At 44.0% G+C, this 25,474-nt stretch overlaps 2 protein-coding genes across 2 annotated transcripts in view; both read left to right on the top strand.

Annotated features, from left to right (window-relative positions):
- Positions 1–25,474, top strand: part of LOC308057486 (uncharacterized protein) — a gene marked incomplete at its 5' end in the record, with an annotated part of 607,752 nt that overhangs the window by 358,450 nt on the left and 223,828 nt on the right. The window lies entirely within an intron of this gene.
- LOC308057480 (olfactory receptor 14C36-like) lies at positions 5,668–6,614 on the top strand (the record flags this gene model as incomplete). The annotated part of the gene is made up of 1 exon (XM_080411578.1): positions 5,668–6,614. The coding sequence occupies exon 1, from the start codon at positions 5,673–5,675 to the stop codon at positions 6,612–6,614; it is 942 nt and encodes a 313-aa protein (XP_080267704.1). The 5' UTR covers positions 5,668–5,672.

Raw genomic sequence — 25,474 nt, 5'->3', positions numbered from 1 at the left:
ACTGTGTCCATGTATTTCTGAAACATCTCCAGGGCTGGTGATTCCACCAGCTCCCTGGGCAGCCTGTTCCAATGCTTGACCATCCTTGCAGTGAAGATGTTTTTCCTCATATGCAATCTAAACCTCTCCTGGTATAACTAGAGGCTATTTCCTCTTCTTCTGTCACTTGTTATGTGGCAGAAGAGACCTACCCCCACTCATCTACAACCTCCTTTCAGGTAACTCTAGAGAGCAGTAAGGTCCCTCCTGAGTCTCCTCTTCTCCAGAGTAAAACCTCTTTTCCAAAGAAAACCATCTTTTCAGACACCCTTCAACAGACCAGGCCTCCATACCCTTCACCACATTTGCTGCCCTTCTTGGACATGATCCTCGGCGTTTCTCTTGCAGTGAGGGGCCCAAAATGGAAACACAGTGTTCAAGGTGTGGCTTCACCAGTGCTGAGTACAGGGGGTCCATCACTGCCTTGGTCCTGCTGGCCACGCTCTTTCTGATACCAGACAGGATGCTATTGGCCTTCTCGGCCTCCCCAGCACACTGATGGCTCATGCTCAACCATCTGTCAACCCTCACCCTCAGGGTGCTTCCCCAGCAGGCAGCCTTCCAGCCACTCTGGCCCAAGCCTGTAGCGTTGTGTGGGGCTGTTGTGACCCAAGTACAGAACTGGCACTACTCCTGGTTGAACTTCATACAACTGGACTCATCCAAATGATCCAACCTGTGCAGATGCCTCTGCAGAGCTTTACTACACTCATGGAGATCCACACTACCACGCAACTTGATGTTGTATGGAAATTCACTGAAAGTGCACTCAATCCCCTTGTCTGGGTCAGTGATGAAGTTCTGAAACAGGACTGGTCCCAGCACTGAGCCCTGGGTAACGCCATTCCTTATGGGACATCGTCACCTGGATGTCACTCCATTTACTCCCCCTCTTGGGGCTTGGCTGTCCAGCCAGCTCTAAGCCAGCGTGGAGAACACCCACCAAAGCCATGAGCAGCCAGTTTCTCCAGGAGAATGCAGTGGGAGGTGGAGCCAAAAGGCTTTCCTAAGGTCCAGGTAGACAGCACCCACAGCCTTTCCCTCATCCACTGGGCAGGTCACCTTGTCCCAGCAGGAGATCAGGTTCATCAGGCAGGACCTGCCTTTCATAAACCCATGCAGGCTGGTCCTGACCTCCTGGTTTTCCTGCGGCTCCTGTGCGATGGCGCTCAGGATGATCAGCTCCACAACCTTCCCTGGCACTAAGATCAGGTTGACAGGCCTGTAGTTATCCCAATCCTCCCTCCTACCCTTCTTGTAGGTGGGCACCACTTGACTAACATTCAGCCTTCTTGGGCCTCCCCAGTTAGCCAGCACTGTTGAAAGTCATCGCTGTGCTGAGGCAATAGAGAAACAGACCAATGATTTTCAAAGTGTCCCTGCATCACGGGATGTCCATGGTCAAGGACACAATCAAAAGCACCTTGTCCTTTCTGGGTATGAGGTTCACCGGAACCACATGTCCTCTGGGGCTGCAGAGGCATCACTGGCAGCAATGCCTTCTCCTGCAGCACTGCACAGTCCAGCCCTGCATGTCTCTGGCCCCAGGGACAGCATGGATTGCTCTCCTTAGGGACATCTCATTTCACCTTCACAGTGACCTCTGCCCACCACCCCAGCATGTGCTGCAGCCAAACATTTTGCTGGCGTGTGACCTTGGACACTTGGTACCCATTATTATTTTTGTTGTTACATGTCTGAGCTTGGCCCAGGTGACACAGGTGTGGTTCAGGGTAACTCTGCTCTGAAATAACCTAAATCAGGGAGAGGAAGGGCAAAAGTCTTATTTAAGCAGCGTGAGGAAGCCTTAGGATCAATAACCTCACATCTTCTTGGGGAATTTAGAGATCCTGTGGGTTTACATGGCAGGGGTTTGGGAGTGGTTTGGAGGTGTTTGTAGGGCTGGCAGAGGTGAGAAGAGACCAAGAGCTGACTCCATGGCCATAACAGCCACTCTCATTTGACTCCAAAATGGACCAGCCCCTGCCCAAACCTGAGCCAATAAGCAATTCTAGTGGCACCTCTGTGATCCCCTATGGCAGAAAGGACAAAACACAACGGGAGAGGAGTGAGAATTATGTGAGAGAACAACCCTATAGACATCAAGGTGAGTGAAGAAGGAGGGGAGCAGCGAGACAGAGGCTTGGTGGGATCCTGCAAGCCAGTGGTCAAGTAACCACCCGCCGACAGTCACAGGGCAGCACAGTGACAATGCTCCTTTAGATGTCTGCAGGTTCTTTACACTGGCATTCTAGCACAGCTGCCAGATGGGCCAGCAGCTGTGATGCTCCCCTGGATCTGAAACCCTGCATCATTCGTGTCCACCTTGGTTCTAGGAGCAAAGAAACGGTGGAGTCTCATCTCCCAGGGGGAGTGAGGCAGGAGAGCAGCAGAGTGCAGGCCCCAGGTCACACACTGGCAGGCTGTGGCCTGTGCAGAAGGAGGGAACGCTCCTTCGGGTGTCCTGGAATTGACCCAGAAGCATAAACTCCATTTTCAATGTTGGACCTGTTGGAGGCTGCTGTCCTTGCCGAGCAGCTGTGCTGAGCTCTGCCACCTGCCCTGGCACTTGGTTCCCTCAGTGTCACAGCTCTGTCTGCAACAGGACGGGCTCCAGCTGCCTCTGCGTGGGCCCCTGGCTGAGGGCACTGCTGCACATCTGGGCTGAAGCCCCCCAGCTGTGGCACCAGCCCAGCTCTGCCTGGCCACAGGGCAACCTGGTACCAAGTGTCCCCGAGCCCGTGGGTGCAAAGGCTTTGCTTCAGAGCAGAGACGTGGCCTGGGCAAAGGAGAGCTGAGTCTTGAGCCCTCGGACTGTGCAATGAACTGCTGAATTGGGCTCTGCAGGGCTTACTGAAGCACTGAGGACATCCTCCCCGCCCTGCCTGCAGAACCACCAGACACACACGTACACACACGCTCCTTTAGGAGTACTTGGATCCTTTGCTGCAGTCTTCCTTCAGTGCTGGCTACTGAAGGGTTAACAAAAGTTGATGCTCATGCAGAAAACTTTTTCTAGTAAGGGAATTGCCAGTGCTGGAAATAAGTGTGTCCCCCCAGGTGAGGCAAGGCCCATGAGGGATTGCCTCATCCTGCTGCCCAGCAGGTTCCCCTGCAGCCCCAGGGACAGCTGGAGGGAGCCCAGAGGGGCAGAGGAGGGAGGCAGGGAGAGCTCAAAAGCAGACCTTGGTGGGAGGCTGCTGAGAGCTCCCTGCTGGAGAAATCTGCAGAGCCCTTGAGCCGGTAAGTGTGTGGCTGCAGGGCAATGCCTCTGCAGTTGCTAGCTGGGTCTGCAGCAGCTGGGGCACCCCCAGCCTGTGGGACCGTGTGGGAGCCTTTTGCTGTGGAGGAGGCCAGTGTGCTGCAGAGCAGGGCTTCCCTGCTGCAGCGTGGGAGGGTCAGGGCATGTGGGCTGCCTTGTGCCAGGGCCGGCTGCAGGGCTGTGAAGGTGGCTGTGCAGGCAGGGGTGCCCAGGGCTGTCCTTGCCAGCAGGGTCCCTGCAGCCGCGGGGGCTGTGTGCTGGGGCAGGGGCTCTGCCGCCTGCCAGGGGCAGCTCTCAGCCTGCCGGGGGGCTCCCCACAGCTCTGGGGGCGTATGGACTGAGCCCCGAGAGGGAAGGATCTCTCTGCTGTTGAGAGTGTGCTGCATGGCTGAGCGCTGCTTACAAGGATAGGTTACCCTCTGAATATGTCTGGATGAGACTTTCGTATCGAAGGTCAGCGCAGGGATTGCTATGATAAATCCAGGGCTCTCCTCAATCTGTGTTTTCAGCTTTCTGTTGTTGTGGGCAGGAGAGGGAAGGCAGAAATGTTAATGGAGATCTCGAGTTTGAAGATGTCCCTGAGACTGCCAGCTGTAACTCTGAGTGATGAGGAGGTCTGCCAGGAGCCTCCTGAAGTGCCCTCAGCCACTCCTCCGCCTATGAACAGCAGCAGCAGCACCTTTGCTGGAGCCATCAGGGTCGTTCTGAGCTGCCCTTTTCCCCCTGCGGACAGGACCCTGCGCCCAGCCAGTGCCCTGCAGAGAGGCACGTTTGTGCGGGGCCAGTGCACAGAGGCAGAGATGTGGTCTGTGAGTGCTGACAGGATAAGACCTGGCACAGGGAGATACCTCCCACAAGGAAAATCTCCTGACATCCAGGATATTGCAAGGACTGGTAGGAAACTTCAGACAGAATTGTTGTTGAAAGGTGAATCAGAAAGCTCTCTCTGACCATGTGCAGTGCAGACCCCTTTCTCTGAGGCATCCCCCTGGCTGCTCTCCCCCCAGCAAAGCCTCTGCCCTCAGGGCTGGGGGTCCCGAGGTGTGAGCCACCCCCTCTGCAGCCAGAGCTCCAGCAGAGCCGCGGTGCAGCTCTGCAGCCACGTGCCCCGGTCCTTCTGCAGAGCACAGGGGCTGAGAGCAGCTGCCCGGCAATGTTGGTGTGTGGGAGGTGGCGAGCAGAGCTGGGCAAGGGCAACACTGCCCTCAGTGCCTGGCACGCTCGCCCTGGACACTCTTACCTAGACCGTCAGTGCAATTTTACTTCTTTCTCTGCCTTTTGGGGTTAGTTTTATTCTCTAGCTCTTGCTGTCAGGCTCTCTGGGGATGGGTGTTTCAGCTGCAGAGTCACACTCTGACCTTGTGGGTCCTCTCCTGCAGGTGTGTCCATGGGAACAGGTGTCCCAGCTTTCCTCTCACATGTGGGGCTGTGGGCAATGCCTTGTGTGGGGCTGGGCAATGGGCTGGTTCTCCCTGAACCTGATGCTCTTGTTAGGGCACTTGGCTACCTCCTTGAAGTTCCCTTCCAAGCTGTGAGTTGCCCTCCAGAATGGAAACATGTCCCCTCGCACCCAATAATGATCTGAAAGCCCCACGTAGAGGCGTAGAGTTTCTGTGATGGAGAAAACGCTGTTGGGGTGGGTGAAATGAGCTGTGTATCCTTTGCTGTGGGTGGGATGCTGAGTTCTGATGAAAGCCTACAACCTTTACTGGTCTGTGGTGGGTCAGTCTGTTCTCAGCAGTGCCTTGTGGTATTTCAGGGTAACATGGGAGTGTGGCCACCATTCATCTCAGGAAGGTGCAAGCCCATAGATACCGGGAACCAGATGGACAGACCACCTCCCCTCACTGGGCACTCACCCACAGGCAATCCTCTTGCCTCACAGACCTCACTCTGTTCCACCTGAGGGCAGCAAAAATGCTCTGCTTTTCTGACATGCGAGAATACTCAACAGGAGAGATGGGGGGAGCTGTGAAAAAAACTAAAACTCCCTTAAAATGCCTTCACCCTTCCCGTTCCTTAGCACTGGCGCTGCAGACGCTGACCAGCCCTTCTGCGTTGGCACTGGTTTCACAGGACAAAGTTAAACACCAGGACTGGTCCCTGCCCCCACCCACTGCTGCAGAGTGGGGCTGGCTGGTCAAGAGCCCATGGGCAGATGCCCTGCTCTTCATCGCCCACACGGCCAGCACCAAGCAGGGCTGCAGCCACACAGCTGCAGGAAGGTCTCCGAGAAAAGAGAGGGATGTCTGTGTGTGACGGGGGGGGGGATGGTCTGTGGGAAATGGCTTTGATTTTGCTTGCAGAAGTCTCCCCTAAATTATCACTGTCTTTTTCTCCTGTGACAGGATCCTATGCCCAGAGGCAGCAGATGTCCAACAGCAGCTCCATCACCCAGTTCCTCCTCCTGGCATTGGCAGACACGCGGGAGCTGCAGCTCTTGCACTTCTGGCTCTCCCTGGGCATCTACCTGGCTGCCCTCATGGCCAACAGCCTCATCATCACCACCGTAGTGTGCGATCAGCACCTGCACACCCCCATGTACTTCTTCCTCCTCAACCTCTCCCTCCTCGACCTGGGCTCCATCTCCACTATTGTCCCCAAAGCCATGGCCAACTCCCTCTGGGACACCAGGGACATCTCCTACTCAGGATGTGCTGCACAGCTCTTCCTGATTGTCTTTTTCCTTTCGGCAGAGTGTTCTCTCCTCACCGTCATGGCCTATGACCGCTTTGTGGCCATCTGCCAGCCCCTGCACTACGGGACCCTGCTGGGCAGCAGAGCTTGTGTCCACATGGCAGCAGCTGCCTGGGCCAGTGGGTTTCTCTGTGCTATGCTGCACACGGCCAATACACTGTCACTGCCCCTCTGCCAAGGCAATGCCCTGGGACAGGTCTTCTGTGAAATCCCACAGATCCTCAAGCTCTCCTGCTCACACACCTACCTCAGGGAAGTTGAGCTTCTTGTGGGTAGTGCCTTTTTATTCTTTGGGTGTTTTGTTTTCATTGTTCTGTCCTACGTGCAGATCTTCAGGGCTGTGCTGAGGATCCCCTCTGAGCAGGGACGGCACAAAGCCTTTTCCACGTGCCTCCCTCACCTGGCCGTGGTCTCCCTCTTTCTCAGCACTGCCACTTTTGCCTACCTGAAACCCCGCTCCATCTCCTCCCCATCCCTGGACCTGGTGGTGGCAGTTCTGTACTTGGTGGTGCCTCCAGCAGTGAACCCCGTCATCTACAGCATGAGGAACCAGGAGCTCAAAGGTGCAATGTGCAAACTGATGACTGTATCTTCTTCTGAAGGAATAAAATTTTGAATAGCATTTATAATGTAATTTATCACAGACCCAGAGTGTCTTCTGAATTTGTTCTAGTTTCTCAGGGTATTTCATTTCTGATAAAGGTGTCGTCCCCATTCTAATTCCTTCTGTGATTTTCTTTTCTGAAGATGCCCTGCTCTCTCTTCATCTAACAAAGCCAAAGGGCCATTAAACCACTATGTTTTTCCTGGGATTCTTTCTTCCAAGGCCTTTCTGGAGCTGCAGGGACAGTTCCTGTATCCAGAGACGAAGGAGAAAAGGTTCCTGGCATGGCAGCAGTACCAGGGAACACCACCCCTTGGCTCTCCAGTGCTGTCCTCCTTCCACTTCCACACTCTCCTTCTGACCCCCTGCCTTGGTGTAAGGCCTGAGTGCTCTGGCAGCTTGGTCACCGCCGTGCTGCGTGGCAGTCCTGTGAGCGCAGGCAGGGGCAGGCAACGGGCACTCTGTGACGGTGCTGGCCTCCATCAAATGTTCTGGATTTGTGGAGACCACCTGAATGCAGCACTGCAACGTGCTTCCTTGAACCGAGGTCCCCGTGCCCATTGCTCATGACGAGGGCCATCTCCGCGAGGTGCCGCGTAGGGCGCAACACCCCCGGGCTGAGGTGCTGCCAGCCTCTGGCAGGGGCAGCAGGAGGCCAGGCAGTCACTGTGCCCGCTGCAGTGCTCTGCCTCCGCACGTGCCAGGGACGGGCTCGTGCCTCTGAGTACCCCTGTGTGCGTGAGGCTGGGGTTCAACCACGCCAGCAGTGCGTGAGGCCAGCTGAGGTGGGGACACCTCCCAGGGCACCGCCGTTCCTGCGTGTGACTGCAGGAACAAAGGCCACTGTCCCAGGGAGATTCATCTCACCCGCCTTGGGCAGGCTCATTGCAAGTGCCTCTGTCTGGTCACGGCACCCTTTCTGGATGGTGCCCTCAAATGTGTCCGAGCAATCAGGGAGGTTCTGGGGTCCTGGTGTTATCGATTTGTTAATAAGTTAAGATTGATTGATTATATTAGATTGATTGATTGATTTTATAAAATCATTTAATAGAATTAAAATATAGAGGAATAAGAAAATGTTTATGGAAAATTTACAGCTATGTAGTAGAAGTAGTTATGACATCATTTGTACGTCCTGTACCAAGGCTAGAAGAAGGGCCTGGAACTATTGTGGAAAAACTTAGGTAATAACTTTAGGGTTGAAAGGTTCCTTTGTACTTAACCAGTCTTCTTTACGTAGAGGTGCGTTGAAATGTCAGAGGATGAGATTAATGGGAACTGGGGAGAGTCGACTGGAACAGCTTGTAGGTGCCTGCCAAGAAACTGTGAACTTTAGTAAAAGGTAATTCCGGCAGGGGGAGATCGCGACCACCGACTCATGTACCACCTACCCAAATCGTACCCTAGACCCATTTCTAGACCTTTCTAAGCTTTACTGCGCAGAATTGGATATAGGAGGAGAGTGTGTAAATGATTTATGGGAAATGTTATGATTATGCATGAATATTTAATGAATATGTATGAATAAGTTCTATATATGGAATCTGAGTTTGGGACCTGGTGTGCGTTGATCGTGAGAGGACTCGCTCACGCACCCGGCCGTCAATAAAGAAGTGTCTGCTTATCTACATCACATTGGTGTCGATAAGTTCTTCATTCCGAGATTTCGGTAACAGTTTTGGCACCCCAGATGGGACCTCGCTGAAGGAGACCGGAGGAGTCGGGGACCTGATCGGTTCCAGCCGGCACCGAGGATTTCTCGGGGATACCCATCGATCCCCGATCCGTAAGGCTCTTCGCGACGTTCCCTGGATTTTTTTGGGTAAGACACTTCTTCTTTTTAATTGTAGTAAGTAAGTGCACTAGAGGAAGTGGGCAGGAGTCCCACTATAATAAGTGTATTGGAAAGAGTGGGATGGAGTCCCACCAGTGGGTTGGAGTCCCACTGAGTAAGTCTACCTGTCAGACGCAGTGAAAGACCTGCGCAGGGTAGGACTAGGAGTCTGCCCGTAAGACATAAGCGAAAGCTATTGCAGGGCTGGACTAAAAGGATCCTTGTGGAAGTGGAAGCCTAGGCGTCTGCCCGTAAGACATAAGCGAAAGCTATTGCAGGGTTGGACAAAAGTGTAGACAAGAGAAACTATATGCTATAGTGTTCTCTAAGGTAGTGCCTCTAACAAGAAGTTAGAAGTTTTAGTGCTTTTTTTGTTGTTTTGTGAGTCTGTGTATTAAGAAGAAAATTAAGGGGTATAATATTGTGTTATATGTTTGTCTTTCTGTTGTTTTGTGAGTCTGTGTATTAAGAAGAAAATTAAGAGGTATAAAATTGTGTTATATGCTTGTTTAAAGCAACTGTGGGAAAGTGTGAGTGTGGTTGTAAGGGTGAGACGTATAATTGAAAACGAAAGCGAGTGTGGAGTGTGGATCCGCGGATCGGAGTGACAGAGTTAAATAATTGTGTATTGTACTGTGGGTAATTACACCATGGCAACTAAGTTAACTTGGTTGTTTAAAAGTAAAAGCATGGGTAATCTTGCTGTAAATGACAAAATCCCGAAAAATTCTTTCTTGGGATGTTTATTGGCACATTGGGGAAATTTACAGGATGATCTGCAAAAGAGCCAGATGATTGAGTATTGTAATAATTTGAGTATTGTAATAATTGGTGACCTTTGTATATATTGGATGATCAGGAAAAGTGGCCCACAAATGGGACACTGAATTATAACACTATTTTGCAGTTAATGTTGTATTGTAAAAGAGAAGGGAAATGGAGTGAAATGCCATATGTGGATTTGTTCTTTTACTTGAGACAAAGAAAGGATTGGCAGGAGGAATGTAAGTTAACTACTGGAGATAATTTAGTAATGGCTGTAACCGCTGATAATAAGAAAGTGAAAAAGTGTTGTACAACTTGTGAGATTGGGAAAGGTTGTTTGAAGAAAAGGACTGTTATTGAGAATGACGATGGACCAGAGTTAGATATATCCCCTCCTAGGAGAGAAATGAATCAGGGTCGAGAATTAAGGATACAAGAACCGGTGACTGAACCAGATAGCAGTGGAACAGGAGATGTGGGAGAGAGATTATCGGAGATTGTAATTCATACTCCTCTTTCACGGAGAACTCGGCAACAGACCCATACAATAGCTCCCCTGCGACAGGGAGTTGGCAGCGACGGACCAGTCTATGTGAAAATACCTTTTACAGCTACGGATTTGATGACTTGGAAACAGGCAGCAGGAAACTATAGAGAAGATCCTGAAAAAGTGGGCAAGGTGGTAGATACTATAAATAGAACACAGAATCCAGACTAGAGTGATTTACAGGTGATTTTGGATAATTTGTTAGATGATACAGAGAAACAAATGGTATTAAAATCTGGCAAAACACAGGCAGAGTTGGATGTGATGAGTGGAATAACAGGTGTAACAATAGAACAGAATTTTCCATCTGGGGATCCGCAGTGGGATCCAAATAATGTGGCACATAGAGAAAGATTAAAGCGGTATCAAAAGTGGGTTTTGTATGGGATTAGACATGCCATGCCTAAATCTTTGAATTGGTCTAAATTATATGAAGTAAGACAAGATAAAAATGAATCTCCCTCAGCATTTTTGGAAAGACTAAAGGAAGCTGCTAGAAAATACACTGATTTGAGAGTGGAAACAGAGGCAGCACAGATACAATTGGCTTTGATTTTTATGGGGCAATCGGCACCAGATATAAGAAAAAAACTCCAGAAACTGGAGGGAGAGAATTCAAGAAGTTTAAATGCAATGTTGGAAGTGGCATGGAGGGTATATAATAACAGAGAAAAAGAAGAAAGAAGAACAAGGAGAATAGATTTATTGGCAGTGATGGCAGGAACAGTAGATAGAGGAAGGGGCAGAGGAAGAGGACGAGGATTTAATGGACGAGGAGGGTATATGAATTGTAGTGATCGGAAATTTAATACCCTCCTAGGAATAAATCAGTGTGCCTTGTGTAAAGAGGAAGGACACTGGAAAAAGGACTGCCCCAGAAACAGGAGTGCTTCTCACGACCTTGCCAAAATAATGGTTTTAGATGACTGAAGGGGACCGGAGGGGAGCCCAGCTGAACCTCTGGTTAAAATTAAGCTGGGAGATAAAGAAGTTAAATTTTTAGTAGATACAGGGGCGACACTTCCAGTATTAAATACTTGTAAAGGAAAAATTGGAACAAAGACAGCCAATATAAAAGGAGCAACAGGGAAAGAAGAAAACAGGCCATTCCTACAACCCATAGATTTGAAATTTGGAAATAAAATAATTACACATGAATTTTTATATGTACCAGAATGTCCGGTACCTTTGTTAGGGAGAGATTTGTTATCTAAATTAAATGCACAAATTGTTTTTGATGAAGGAGAATTCTTTTTGAAAATTCCCGAGTCAAAAACGGGAGAAGTTTTGATGATACAAGAAAAGGTAAAGGAACAAGAAATTCCACCAGAGGTGGATTTGGCAGTGATCCCTACTGTATGGGAGACAGATATTCCTGGCAAATCGAAACTAGCAGAACCGGTTAAAATAGATTTGAAGGAAGGCACAGGAACAGTGAGAATTAAACAATATCCAATCAAACCAGAAGTGAGACAGGAATTGAAGAAATTGATTGATAAATTTTTGGAGTATAAAATTTTAGAAGAATGTGAATCTGAGTATAATACTCCTATTTTACCAGTCAGAAAACCTTCGGGTGAATATAGACTGGTACAAGACTTGAGAGCAGTAAATCAAATAGCTAAGGATATTTATCCTGTGGTAGCAAACCCTTATACACTGTTAACAGCATTAACGGAGACTTATCAGTGGTTTACAGTGCTTGATTTAAAAGATGCTTTCTTTTGTATACCTTTGGAAAAGGAAAGCAGAAAACTGTTTGCTTTTGAATGGGAAAATCCTCAAACTGGGCGAAAGATGCAGCTGACATGGACTAGATTACCCCAAGGATTTAAAAACAGTCCAACTATTTTTGGAAATCAATTAGCAAAGGAATTTGAAATCTGGAAACAGGATAAATCAAGGCCTGGACATTTACTCCTACAGTATGTAGATGACATACTGATTGCTACAGAAGAAAGACTTATCTGTATGCAGGTGACTATTGACCTCTTAAATTTTCTGGGACTAAATGGATACAAAGTGTCCAGGAAGAAAGCCCAGATTACCTTCCAGACAGTGATATATCTAGGCTTTGAGATTTCAAAAGGACAACGGCAATTAGGAAGAAATCGAAAAGAAGCTATTTGCAGTATACCTGAGCCGAGAAATATTAATGAACTCAGAGCATTTCTGGGAATGGCTGGGTGGTGTCGCCTTTGGATTATGAACTATGGGCTAATAGCTAAACCACTGTACGAGGCCCAAAAGAACTCTCCCTTTGTATGGGGCCCACAACAACAAAAGGCTTTTGTAGAACTGAAACGTGCCTTAATGTCTGCACCTGCCTTGGGACTGCCGGATCTAACCAAAGATTTCCAGCTCTTTGTTTATGAAAGACAACACCTTGCACTGGGCGTGTTAACCCAGAGGATAGGAAGCTGGAAACGACCAGTCAGATATTTCTCTAAACAACTGGATACAGTGAGTAAAGGGTGGCCAAACTGCCTTCGAGCAGTGACAGCAACAGTGATGCTCATACAAGAAGCTCGGAAATTGACTTTGGGAAGAACAATAACAGTCTATGTTCCACACATGGTGATAACTGTCCTAGAACAGAAGGGGGGACATTGGCTGTCCCCCAGCCAAATGATGAAATACCAGGTGGTATTGACTGAACAGGATGATGTGATTCTAAAGACAACTAACCTGGTAAATCCTGCAGTGTTTTTAAGTTCCATACAGGAAGAAGGACGACTGGAACATGACTGCTTCGCTACTATTGAGTATGTTTATTCCAGTCGTGAAGATCTGAAAGATGTGCCATTGGAGAGACCAGATTGGGAACTGTATACTGATGGAAGCAGTTTTATGGAACAAGGAGTTTGATACGCCGGATATGCGGTAACAACAGAGACTACAGTTATAGAAGCAGAAGCATTGGCAAGTACCACATCAGCCCAAAAGGCAGAACTCATCGCTTTAATTCGAGCCTTAGAACTAAGCAAGGACAAGAGAGTAAATATCTGGACTGATTCAAAATATGCCTTTGGGGTAGTGCACGTCCATGGAGCTTTGTGGAAAGAGAGGGGGCTATTGTCCTCTCAAGGATCAAACATTAAGCATCAAACAGAAATATTGCGATTATTGCAAGCAGTTCAAAAGCCAAAACAAGTAGCAATCATGCACTGTAAAGCACATCAGATTGGAAATATAAAAATAATAATTGGAAATAATTTAGCTGATAAAACAGCAAAAAAGGTAGCAGAGAAACAAGCATTGCAAATGGCAATAATTCCTTCTAAAACAGTAACCCTTCCTAGGGAAAAACTGAGATATTCGGAGGAAGATGACAAATTGGGTCAGTTATTAAGTGCTAAGAAAAACTTAGCTGGATGGTGGATAACTCCTAATGGACAAGTAGTAATTCCACCTCTTGGGATGAGAGAGATAATTCAAAAAAGACATCAAGAATGTCACTGGGGAGCAGAAGCCTTAGTAACATCTTTACGAAAGCAAATAATATCAGTTAAGATGTTGGGAATAGCTAAAATGGTAACTGCAAAGTGTGAAGTATGTTTGAAAAATAATCCAATGATTAAGAAAAAGGTTCAAATGGGTAGACTGAAATCTGGTACAGAACCTGGAGATTATTGGCAAGTAGATTTTTCAGAGTTACCTAGACAAAATGGGTACCGGTACATCCTGGTAAGGGTTGATACTTTTACAGGATGGCCAGAAGCCCTTCCCTGTCGCACCACACAAGCAAAAAGAGGTTGTGAAGTGGTTATTACAAGAAATAATTCCAAGATTTGGAGTTCCTATTGGAATTTCCTCTGACAGAGGTCCACACTTTGTGGCTGAAGTAGTACAAAGTGTTAGCAAAGCATTGGGTATTAATTGGGATTTACATTCATCTTGGAGGCCACAATCTAGTGGGAAAGTGGAAAGGATGAATCAAACGTTAAAACGACAAATAAGTAAAAAAATTGTCAAGAAACTAGTTTAAAGTGGCCTCAGGCACTTCCATTGGCATTATTACGAATCAGAGTACAACCAAAGAGTGGAACCTCAGTCAGTCCTTATGAATTATTATATGGAAAACCATATGAGTCTCTAGAACCAAATCTAAACATACATGTAAAAGGAAAACAAGATGTGTATAACTATTTGTTTTTTTCCAAGGAAAACTTTGGCTGTGATTTGAAGTGCAGTAATTTGGAATAGACCTTTATCCCTGGAAAATTCAGTGCATGATTTCCAGCCAGGAGACTATGTTTATGTGAAGATGTGGACCTCCGAACCTTTGCAGGAGCGCTGGAGAGGACCCTTCCAGATACTGCTAACCACTTTTACAGCTATCAAAATTGCAGAATCGGATGCTTGGATACATTATACTCGAGTGAAGAAAGCACCGTAAAGAAGGCATCTACTCCGTGGAGGACTGTGGAACGTGACCCAGAGACTTAAAAATTGACTTTGGAACATGTCTAATTTTGCAGATCAAGTTATGATTGGTTTTTGGATTTTCTTTTGGTTGGTAGTGTTGGTGGGATCATGGGATGACTTGGTGAATAGGAACAAAAGACAAATAGAAACAGAACAAGTGATTGACATTCCCAAACAAATGGCTGAGGAAAATTTGATGGTAGGATTAATTAAAGAATTTGCCAATTTACAAAACATCACGCAGATCACTGCTTGTTTACCTATACCAAGAGCAGTAGGTGAATCTATTCCATGGGGAATTTTAACCATGAATTTGACTAACCTGGAACATAAAAATGAGACCAATTATTGTGAACAGAGGCCAGTGACTCAATGGTATGAGCAAGTGAAAGTCACTAGAAAACAATGGAAAACTCCAGGTAGTCTGGCAGATTGTGAAAAATTGTTAAATCATGTTTTTACCAAAATAGGGAGATTTAAGAATGTAGGATGGTGTTCTTATGATGAACAATTTAAAACCAATGTGAGCAAAAGTGTTATGGAATGGAAGTGTAACGAAACTGGCCAAAGCACCCAATTAGTAGACCAGTGGGACTCTATATGGTCTATGTCCATATTTTCCCATTTTCAATATATATCAAGAACTCCTTGGTGTTTTACATGGGATGGAAAAGTTTTTTTCAGTATTACCCTGGGTAGATGATAGGTCAACTACATTGGGAGAGAAGGAAAATAAAATAGTGCCATGGTGGAAATGTGAAAAAGTGTATGATTGCAGTAATGCAGACTTAGTAATCCAAAGAATTCCTCCTTAGGACACTGTTTTAAAATATGGTTGTTTTTGTCGAGGTCTGTAAGAACACTCTCAATTTAACCAGCACTTTTACAGTTAGGAAAGGAACTTAGTTTAGTTGTAGTAAAAATACTATTTGAAGTCCAGGACATTTAGTTTGGGCATTAAGTGATGGAACCTGGACCACACATTTACCATTAGATGGTAAGGTGAAACAAATTACTTTAGGCATGCCAACATTGTGTCCAATTTGAAAGAAATCACCATTTAGAGGATCCCTAGAGAATTTAGAACTAAAATGAACAAAGAGATCCGAGACAAATGATGATAATTGGAATGAACCATCTACAGGAGTGAAAATTGGCTGGGCACTTGAATCACTTTTAAATCCTATAGCATCATATAGGAACAGAGCATGGCTCTATCATTTAACTGGTCAAGTGGAAAAATTGGCAAATGTTACCAAGAAGGGGTTTAAGGAATTGAATATACAACTACAGGCAACTTCCAGAATGACTTTACAAAATAGAATGGCACTAGATATGCTCCTGCTTAAAGAACATGGAGTGTGTGGATATCTCAAAGATAAACTGGACCACTGTTGTATCCACATTCCAAATGTCACTCAGGATGTGGAACATGATCTAGATTTATTGGGAAAAATTGAAGAAGAAACTGAAACAATTCAAAAGGATATGTCAGAAGATTGGTTTGGAAAAATTTTTAGCAAACTGGGATGGAATTTGAGCTCTTGGATACAATCTATAATTAAAACTTTGTTTCTGTTACTAGTTGTCTTTTTGATGAGCATGCTAGTATATGCATGTCTGAAGAAACAGTTTACCAATAGAATTGCAGTGAATCGTATGATTATGAGAGAAGTACCAACCATTTCACCAAGATATGATCCATCACCAAAATATGTTGAAACAAAAGATATATGAATAATGTGAAAGTATTGAAATAATGATTTTCAACACTTTCAAAGGGGGGAAATGTTATCGATTTGTTAATAAGTTAAGATTGATTGATTATATTAGATTGATTGATTGATTTTATAAAATCATTTAATAGAATTAAAATATAGAGGAATAAGAAAATGTTTATGGAAAATTTACAGCTATGTAGTAGAAGTAGTTATGACATCATTTGTACGTCCTGTACCAAGGCTAGAAGAAGGGCCTGGAACTATTGTGGAAAAACTTAGGTAATAACTTTAGGGTTGAAAGGTTCCTTTGTACTTAACCAGTCTTCTTTACGTAGAGGTGCATTGAAATGTCAGAGGATGAGATTAATGGGAACTGGGGAGAGTCGACTGGAACAGCTTGTAGGTGCCTGCCAAGAAACTGTGAACTTTAGTAAAAGGTAATTCCGGCAGGGGGAGATCGCGACCACCGACTCATGTACCACCTACCCAAATCGTACCCTAGACCCATTTCTAGACCTTTCTAAGCTTTACTGCGCAGAATTGGATATAGGAGGAGAGTGTGTAAATGATTTATGGGAAATGTTATGATTATGCATGAATATTTAATGAATATGTATGAATAAGTTCTATATATGGAATCTGAGTTTGGGACCTGGTGTGCGTTGATCGTGAGAGGACTCGCTCACGCACCCGGCCGTCAATAAAGAAGTGTCTGCTTATCTACATCACATTGGTGTCGATAAGTTCTTCATTCCGAGATTTCGGTAACAGTTTTGGCACCCCAGATGGGACCTCGCTGAAGGAGACCGGAGGAGTCGGGGACCTGATCGGTTCCAGCCGGCACCGAGGATTTCTCGGGGATACCCATCGATCCCCGATCCGTAAGGCTCTTCGCGACGTTCCCTGGATTTTTTTGGGTAAGACACTTCTTCTTTTTAATTGTAGTAAGTAAGTGCACTAGAGGAAGTGGGCAGGAGTCCCACTATAATAAGTGTATTGGAAAGAGTGGGATGGAGTCCCACCAGTGGGTTGGAGTCCCACTGAGTAAGTCTACCTGTCAGACGCAGTGAAAGACCTGCGCAGGGTAGGACTAGGAGTCTGCCCGTAAGACATAAGCGAAAGCTATTGCAGGGCTGGACTAAAAGGATCCTTGTGGAAGTGGAAGCCTAGGCGTCTGCCCGTAAGACATAAGCGAAAGCTATTGCAGGGTTGGACAAAAGTGTAGACAAGAGAAACTATATGCTATAGTGTTCTCTAAGGTAGTGCCTCTAACAAGAAGTTAGAAGTTTTAGTGCTTTTTTTGTTGTTTTGTGAGTCTGTGTATTAAGAAGAAAATTAAGGGGTATAATATTGTGTTATATGTTTGTCTTTCTGTTGTTTTGTGAGTCTGTGTATTAAGAAGAAAATTAAGAGGTATAAAATTGTGTTATATGCTTGTTTAAAGCAACTGTGGGAAAGTGTGAGTGTGGTTGTAAGGGTGAGACGTATAATTGAAAACGAAAGCGAGTGTGGAGTGTGGATCCGCGGATCGGAGTGACAGAGTTAAATAATTGTGTATTGTACTGTGGGTAATTACACCATGGCAACTAAGTTAACTTGGTTGTTTAAAAGTAAAAGCATGGGTAATCTTGCTGTAAATGACAAAATCCCGAAAAATTCTTTCTTGGGATGTTTATTGGCACATTGGGGAAATTTACAGGATGATCTGCAAAAGAGCCAGATGATTGAGTATTGTAATAATTTGAGTATTGTAATAATTGGTGACCTTTGTATATATTGGATGATCAGGAAAAGTGGCCCACAAATGGGACACTGAATTATAACACTATTTTGCAGTTAATGTTGTATTGTAAAAGAGAAGGGAAATGGAGTGAAATGCCATATGTGGATTTGTTCTTTTACTTGAGACAAAGAAAGGATTGGCAGGAGGAATGTAAGTTAACTACTGGAGATAATTTAGTAATGGCTGTAACCGCTGATAATAAGAAAGTGAAAAAGTGTTGTACAACTTGTGAGATTGGGAAAGGTTGTTTGAAGAAAAGGACTGTTATTGAGAATGACGATGGACCAGAGTTAGATATATCCCCTCCTAGGAGAGAAATGAATCAGGGTCGAGAATTAAGGATACAAGAACCGGTGACTGAACCAGATAGCAGTGGAACAGGAGATGTGGGAGAGAGATTATCGGAGATTGTAATTCATACTCCTCTTTCACGGAGAACTCGGCAACAGACCCATACAATAGCTCCCCTGCGACAGGGAGTTGGCAGCGACGGACCAGTCTATGTGAAAATACCTTTTACAGCTACGGATTTGATGACTTGGAAACAGGCAGCAGGAAACTATAGAGAAGATCCTGAAAAAGTGGGCAAGGTGGTAGATACTATAAATAGAACACAGAATCCAGACTAGAGTGATTTACAGGTGATTTTGGATAATTTGTTAGATGATACAGAGAAACAAATGGTATTAAAATCTGGCAAAACACAGGCAGAGTTGGATGTGATGAGTGGAATAACAGGTGTAACAATAGAACAGAATTTTCCATCTGGGGATCCGCAGTGGGATCCAAATAATGTGGCACATAGAGAAAGATTAAAGCGGTATCAAAAGTGGGTTTTGTATGGGATTAGACATGCCATGCCTAAATCTTTGAATTGGTCTAAATTATATGAAGTAAGACAAGATAAAAATGAATCTCCCTCAGCATTTTTGGAAAGACTAAAGGAAGCTGCTAGAAAATACACTGATTTGAGAGTGGAAACAGAGGCAGCACAGATACAATTGGCTTTGATTTTTATGGGGCAATCGGCACCAGATATAAGAAAAAAACTCCAGAAACTGGAGGGAGAGAATTCAAGAAGTTTAAATACAATGTTGGAAGTGGCATGGAGGGTATATAATAACAGAGAAAAAGAAGAAAGAAGAACAAGGAGAATAGATTTATTGGCAGTGATGGCAGGAACAGTAGATAGAGGAAGGGGCAGAGGAAGAGGACGAGGATTTAATGGACGAGGAGGGTATATGAATTGTAGTGATCGGAAATTTAATACCCTCCTAGGAATAAATCAGTGTGCCTTGTGTAAAGAGGAAGGACACTGGAAAAAGGACTGCCCCAGAAACAGGAGTGCTTCTCACGACCTTGCCAAAATAATGGTTTTAGATGACTGAAGGGGACCGGAGGGGAGCCCAGCTGAACCTCTGGTTAAAATTAAGCTGGGAGATAAAGAAGTTAAATTTTTAGTAGATACAGGGGCGACACTTCCAGTATTAAATACTTGTAAAGGAAAAATTGGAACAAAGACAGCCAATATAAAAGGAGCAACAGGGAAAGAAGAAAACAGGCCATTCCTACAACCCATAGATTTGAAATTTGGAAATAAAATAATTACACATGAATTTTTATATGTACCAGAATGTCCGGTACCTTTGTTAGGGAGAGATTTGTTATCTAAATTAAATGCACAAATTGTTTTTGATGAAGGAGAATTCTTTTTGAAAATTCCCGAGTCAAAAACGGGAGAAGTTTTGATGATACAAGAAAAGGTAAAGGAACAAGAAATTCCACCAGAGGTGGATTTGGCAGTGATCCCTACTGTATGGGAGACAGATATTCCTGGCAAATCGAAACTAGCAGAACCGGTTAAAATAGATTTGAAGGAAGGCACAGGAACAGTGAGAATTAAACAATATCCAATCAAACCAGAAGTGAGACAGGAATTGAAGAAATTGATTGATAAATTTTTGGAGTATAAAATTTTAGAAGAATGTGAATCTGAGTATAATACTCCTATTTTACCAGTCAGAAAACCTTCGGGTGAATATAGACTGGTACAAGACTTGAGAGCAGTAAATCAAATAGCTAAGGATATTTATCCTGTGGTAGCAAACCCTTATACACTGTTAACAGCATTAACGGAGACTTATCAGTGGTTTACAGTGCTTGATTTAAAAGATGCTTTCTTTTGTATACCTTTGGAAAAGGAAAGCAGAAAACTGTTTGCTTTTGAATGGGAAAATCCTCAAACTGGGCGAAAGATGCAGCTGACATGGACTAGATTACCCCAAGGATTTAAAAACAGTCCAACTATTTTTGGAAATCAATTAGCAAAGGAATTTGAAATCTGGAAACAGGATAAATCAAGGCCTGGACATTTACTCCTACAGTATGTAGATGACATACTGATTGCTACAGAAGAAAGACTTATCTGTATGCAGGTGACTATTGACCTCTTAAATTTTCTGGGACTACATGGATACAAAGTGTCCAGGAAGAAAGCCCAGATTACCTTCCAGACAGTGATATATCTAGGCTTTGAGATTTCAAAAGGACAACGGCAATTAGGAAGAAATCGAAAAGAAGCTATTTGCAGTATACCTGAGCCGAGAAATATTAATGAACTCAGAGCATTTCTGGGAATGGCTGGGTGGTGTCGCCTTTGGATTATGAACTATGGGCTAATAGCTAAACCACTGTACGAGGCCCAAAAGAACTCTCCCTTTGTATGGGGCCCACAACAACAAAAGGCTTTTGTAGAACTGAAACGTGCCTTAATGTCTGCACCTGCCTTGGGACTGCCGGATCTAACCAAAGATTTCCAGCTCTTTGTTTATGAAAGACAACACCTTGCACTGGGCGTGTTAACCCAGAGGATAGGAAGCTGGAAACGACCAGTCAGATATTTCTCTAAACAACTGGATACAGTGAGTAAAGGGTGGCCAAACTGCCTTCGAGCAGTGACAGCAACAGTGATGCTCATACAAGAAGCTCGGAAATTGACTTTGGGAAGAACAATAACAGTCTATGTTCCACACATGGTGATAACTGTCCTAGAACAGAAGGGGGGACATTGGCTGTCCCCCAGCCAAATGATGAAATACCAGGTGGTATTGACTGAACAGGATGATGTGATTCTAAAGACAACTAACCTGGTAAATCCTGCAGTGTTTTTAAGTTCCATACAGGAAGAAGGACGACTGGAACATGACTGCTTCGCTACTATTGAGTATGTTTATTCCAGTCGTGAAGATCTGAAAGATGTGCCATTGGAGAGACCAGATTGGGAACTGTATACTGATGGAAGCAGTTTTATGGAACAAGGAGTTTGATACGCCGGATATGCGGTAACAACAGAGACTACAGTTATAGAAGCAGAAGCATTGGCAAGTACCACATCAGCCCAAAAGGCAGAACTCATCGCTTTAATTCGAGCCTTAGAACTAAGCAAGGACAAGAGAGTAAATATCTGGACTGATTCAAAATATGCCTTTGGGGTAGTGCACGTCCATGGAGCTTTGTGGAAAGAGAGGGGGCTATTGTCCTCTCAAGGATCAAACATTAAGCATCAAACAGAAATATTGCGATTATTGCAAGCAGTTCAAAAGCCAAAACAAGTAGCAATCATGCACTGTAAAGCACATCAGATTGGAAATATAAAAATAATAATTGGAAATAATTTAGCTGATAAAACAGCAAAAAAGGTAGCAGAGAAACAAGCATTGCAAATGGCAATAATTCCTTCTAAAACAGTAACCCTTCCTAGGGAAAAACTGAGATATTCGGAGGAAGATGACAAATTGGGTCAGTTATTAAGTGCTAAGAAAAACTTAGCTGGATGGTGGATAACTCCTAATGGACAAGTAGTAATTCCACCTCTTGGGATGAGAGAGATAATTCAAAAAAGACATCAAGAATGTCACTGGGGAGCAGAAGCCTTAGTAACATCTTTACGAAAGCAAATAATATCAGTTAAGATGTTGGGAATAGCTAAAATGGTAACTGCAAAGTGTGAAGTATGTTTGAAAAATAATCCAATGATTAAGAAAAAGGTTCAAATGGGTAGACTGAAATCTGGTACAGAACCTGGAGATTATTGGCAAGTAGATTTTTCAGAGTTACCTAGACAAAATGGGTACCGGTACATCCTGGTAAGGGTTGATACTTTTACAGGATGGCCAGAAGCCCTTCCCTGTCGCACCACACAAGCAAAAAGAGGTTGTGAAGTGGTTATTACAAGAAATAATTCCAAGATTTGGAGTTCCTATTGGAATTTCCTCTGACAGAGGTCCACACTTTGTGGCTGAAGTAGTACAAAGTGTTAGCAAAGCATTGGGTATTAATTGGGATTTACATTCATCTTGGAGGCCACAATCTAGTGGGAAAGTGGAAAGGATGAATCAAACGTTAAAACGACAAATAAGTAAAAAAATTGTCAAGAAACTAGTTTAAAGTGGCCTCAGGCACTTCCATTGGCATTATTACGAATCAGAGTACAACCAAAGAGTGGAACCTCAGTCAGTCCTTATGAATTATTATATGGAAAACCATATGAGTCTCTAGAACCAAATCTAAACATACATGTAAAAGGAAAACAAGATGTGTATAACTATTTGTTTTTTTCCAAGGAAAACTTTGGCTGTGATTTGAAGTGCAGTAATTTGGAATAGACCTTTATCCCTGGAAAATTCAGTGCATGATTTCCAGCCAGGAGACTATGTTTATGTGAAGATGTGGACCTCCGAACCTTTGCAGGAGCGCTGGAGAGGACCCTTCCAGATACTGCTAACCACTTTTACAGCTATCAAAATTGCAGAATCGGATGCTTGGATACATTATACTCGAGTGAAGAAAGCACCGTAAAGAAGGCATCTACTCCGTGGAGGACTGTGGAACGTGACCCAGAGACTTAAAAATTGACTTTGGAACATGTCTAATTTTGCAGATCAAGTTATGATTGGTTTTTGGATTTTCTTTTGGTTGGTAGTGTTGGTGGGATCATGGGATGACTTGGTGAATAGGAACAAAAGACAAATAGAAACAGAACAAGTGATTGACATTCCCAAACAAATGGCTGAGGAAAATTTGATGGTAGGATTAATTAAAGAATTTGCCAATTTACAAAACATCACGCAGATCACTGCTTGTTTACCTATACCAAGAGCAGTAGGTGAATCTATTCCATGGGGAATTTTAACCATGAATTTGACTAACCTGGAACATAAAAATGAGACCAATTATTGTGAACAGAGGCCAGTGACTCAATGGTATGAGCAAGTGAAAGTCACTAGAAAACAATGGAAAACTCCAGGTAGTCTGGCAGATTGTGAAAAATTGTTAAATCATGTTTTTACCAAAATAGGGAGATTTAAGAATGTAGGATGGTGTTCTTATGATGAACAATTTAAAACCAATGTGAGCAAAAGTGTTATGGAATGGAAGTGTAACGAAACTGGCCAAAGCACCCAATTAGTAGACCAGTGGGACTCTATATGGTCTATGTCCATATTTTCCCATTTTCAATATATATCAAGAACTCCTTGGTGTTTTACATGGGATGGAAAAGTTTTTTTCAGTATTACCCTGGGTAGATGATAGGTCAACTACATTGGGAGAGAAGGAAAATAAAATAGTGCCATGGTGGAAATGTGAAAAAGTGTATGATTGCAGTAATGCAGACTTAGTAATCCAAAGAATTCCTCCTTAGGACACTGTTTTAAAATATGGTTGTTTTTGTCGAGGTCTGTAAGAACACTCTCAATTTAACCAGCACTTTTACAGTTAGGAAAGGAACTTAGTTTAGTTGTAGTAAAAATACTATTTGAAGTCCAGGACATTTAGTTTGGGCATTAAGTGATGGAACCTGGACCACACATTTACCATTAGATGGTAAGGTGAAACAAATTACTTTAGGCATGCCAACATTGTGTCCAATTTGAAAGAAATCACCATTTAGAGGATCCCTAGAGAATTTAGAACTAAAATGAACAAAGAGATCCGAGACAAATGATGATAATTGGAATGAACCATCTACAGGAGTGAAAATTGGCTGGGCACTTGAATCACTTTTAAATCCTATAGCATCATATAGGAACAGAGCATGGCTCTATCATTTAACTGGTCAAGTGGAAAAATTGGCAAATGTTACCAAGAAGGGGTTTAAGGAATTGAATATACAACTACAGGCAACTTCCAGAATGACTTTACAAAATAGAATGGCACTAGATATGCTCCTGCTTAAAGAACATGGAGTGTGTGGATATCTCAAAGATAAACTGGACCACTGTTGTATCCACATTCCAAATGTCACTCAGGATGTGGAACATGATCTAGATTTATTGGGAAAAATTGAAGAAGAAACTGAAACAATTCAAAAGGATATGTCAGAAGATTGGTTTGGAAAAATTTTTAGCAAACTGGGATGGAATTTGAGCTCTTGGATACAATCTATAATTAAAACTTTGTTTCTGTTACTAGTTGTCTTTTTGATGAGCATGCTAGTATATGCATGTCTGAAGAAACAGTTTACCAATAGAATTGCAGTGAATCGTATGATTATGAGAGAAGTACCAACCATTTCACCAAGATATGATCCATCACCAAAATATGTTGAAACAAAAGATATATGAATAATGTGAAAGTATTGAAATAATGATTTTCAACACTTTCAAAGGGGGGAAATGTTATCGATTTGTTAATAAGTTAAGATTGATTGATTATATTAGATTGATTGATTGATTTTATAAAATCATTTAATAGAATTAAAATATAGAGGAATAAGAAAATGTTTATGGAAAATTTACAGCTATGTAGTAGAAGTAGTTATGACATCATTTGTACGTCCTGTACCAAGGCTAGAAGAAGGGCCTGGAACTATTGTGGAAAAACTTAGGTAATAACTTTAGGGTTGAAAGGTTCCTTTGTACTTAACCAGTCTTCTTTACGTAGAGGTGCATTGAAATGTCAGAGGATGAGATTAATGGGAACTGGGGAGAGTCGACTGGAACAGCTTGTAGGTGCCTGCCAAGAAACTGTGAACTTTAGTAAAAGGTAATTCCGGCAGGGGGAGATCGCGACCACCGACTCATGTACCACCTACCCAAATCGTACCCTAGACCCATTTCTAGACCTTTCTAAGCTTTACTGCGCAGAATTGGATATAGGAGGAGAGTGTGTAAATGATTTATGGGAAATGTTATGATTATGCATGAATATTTAATGAATATGTATGAATAAGTTCTATATATGGAATCTGAGTTTGGGACCTGGTGTGCGTTGATCGTGAGAGGACTCGCTCACGCACCCGGCCGTCAATAAAGAAGTGTCTGCTTATCTACATCACATTGGTGTCGATAAGTTCTTCATTCCGAGATTTCGGTAACAGTTTTGGCACCCCAGATGGGACCTCGCTGAAGGAGACCGGAGGAGTCGGGGACCTGATCGGTTCCAGCCGGCACCGAGGATTTCTCGGGGATACCCATCGATCCCCGATCCGTAAGGCTCTTCGCGACGTTCCCTGGATTTTTTTGGGTAAGACACTTCTTCTTTTTAATTGTAGTAAGTAAGTGCACTAGAGGAAGTGGGCAGGAGTCCCACTATAATAAGTGTATTGGAAAGAGTGGGATGGAGTCCCACCAGTGGGTTGGAGTCCCACTGAGTAAGTCTACCTGTCAGACGCAGTGAAAGACCTGCGCAGGGTAGGACTAGGAGTCTGCCCGTAAGACATAAGCGAAAGCTATTGCAGGGCTGGACTAAAAGGATCCTTGTGGAAGTGGAAGCCTAGGCGTCTGCCCGTAAGAC

Source organism: Falco punctatus, assembly GCF_963210335.1.
Source record: "Falco punctatus genome assembly, contig: scaffold_30, whole genome shotgun sequence".
NCBI lineage: Eukaryota > Metazoa > Chordata > Aves > Falconiformes > Falconidae > Falco > Falco punctatus.
Note: the sequence above shows the minus strand (reverse complement) of the source record. Positions and strands in the feature narration are given on the sequence as shown.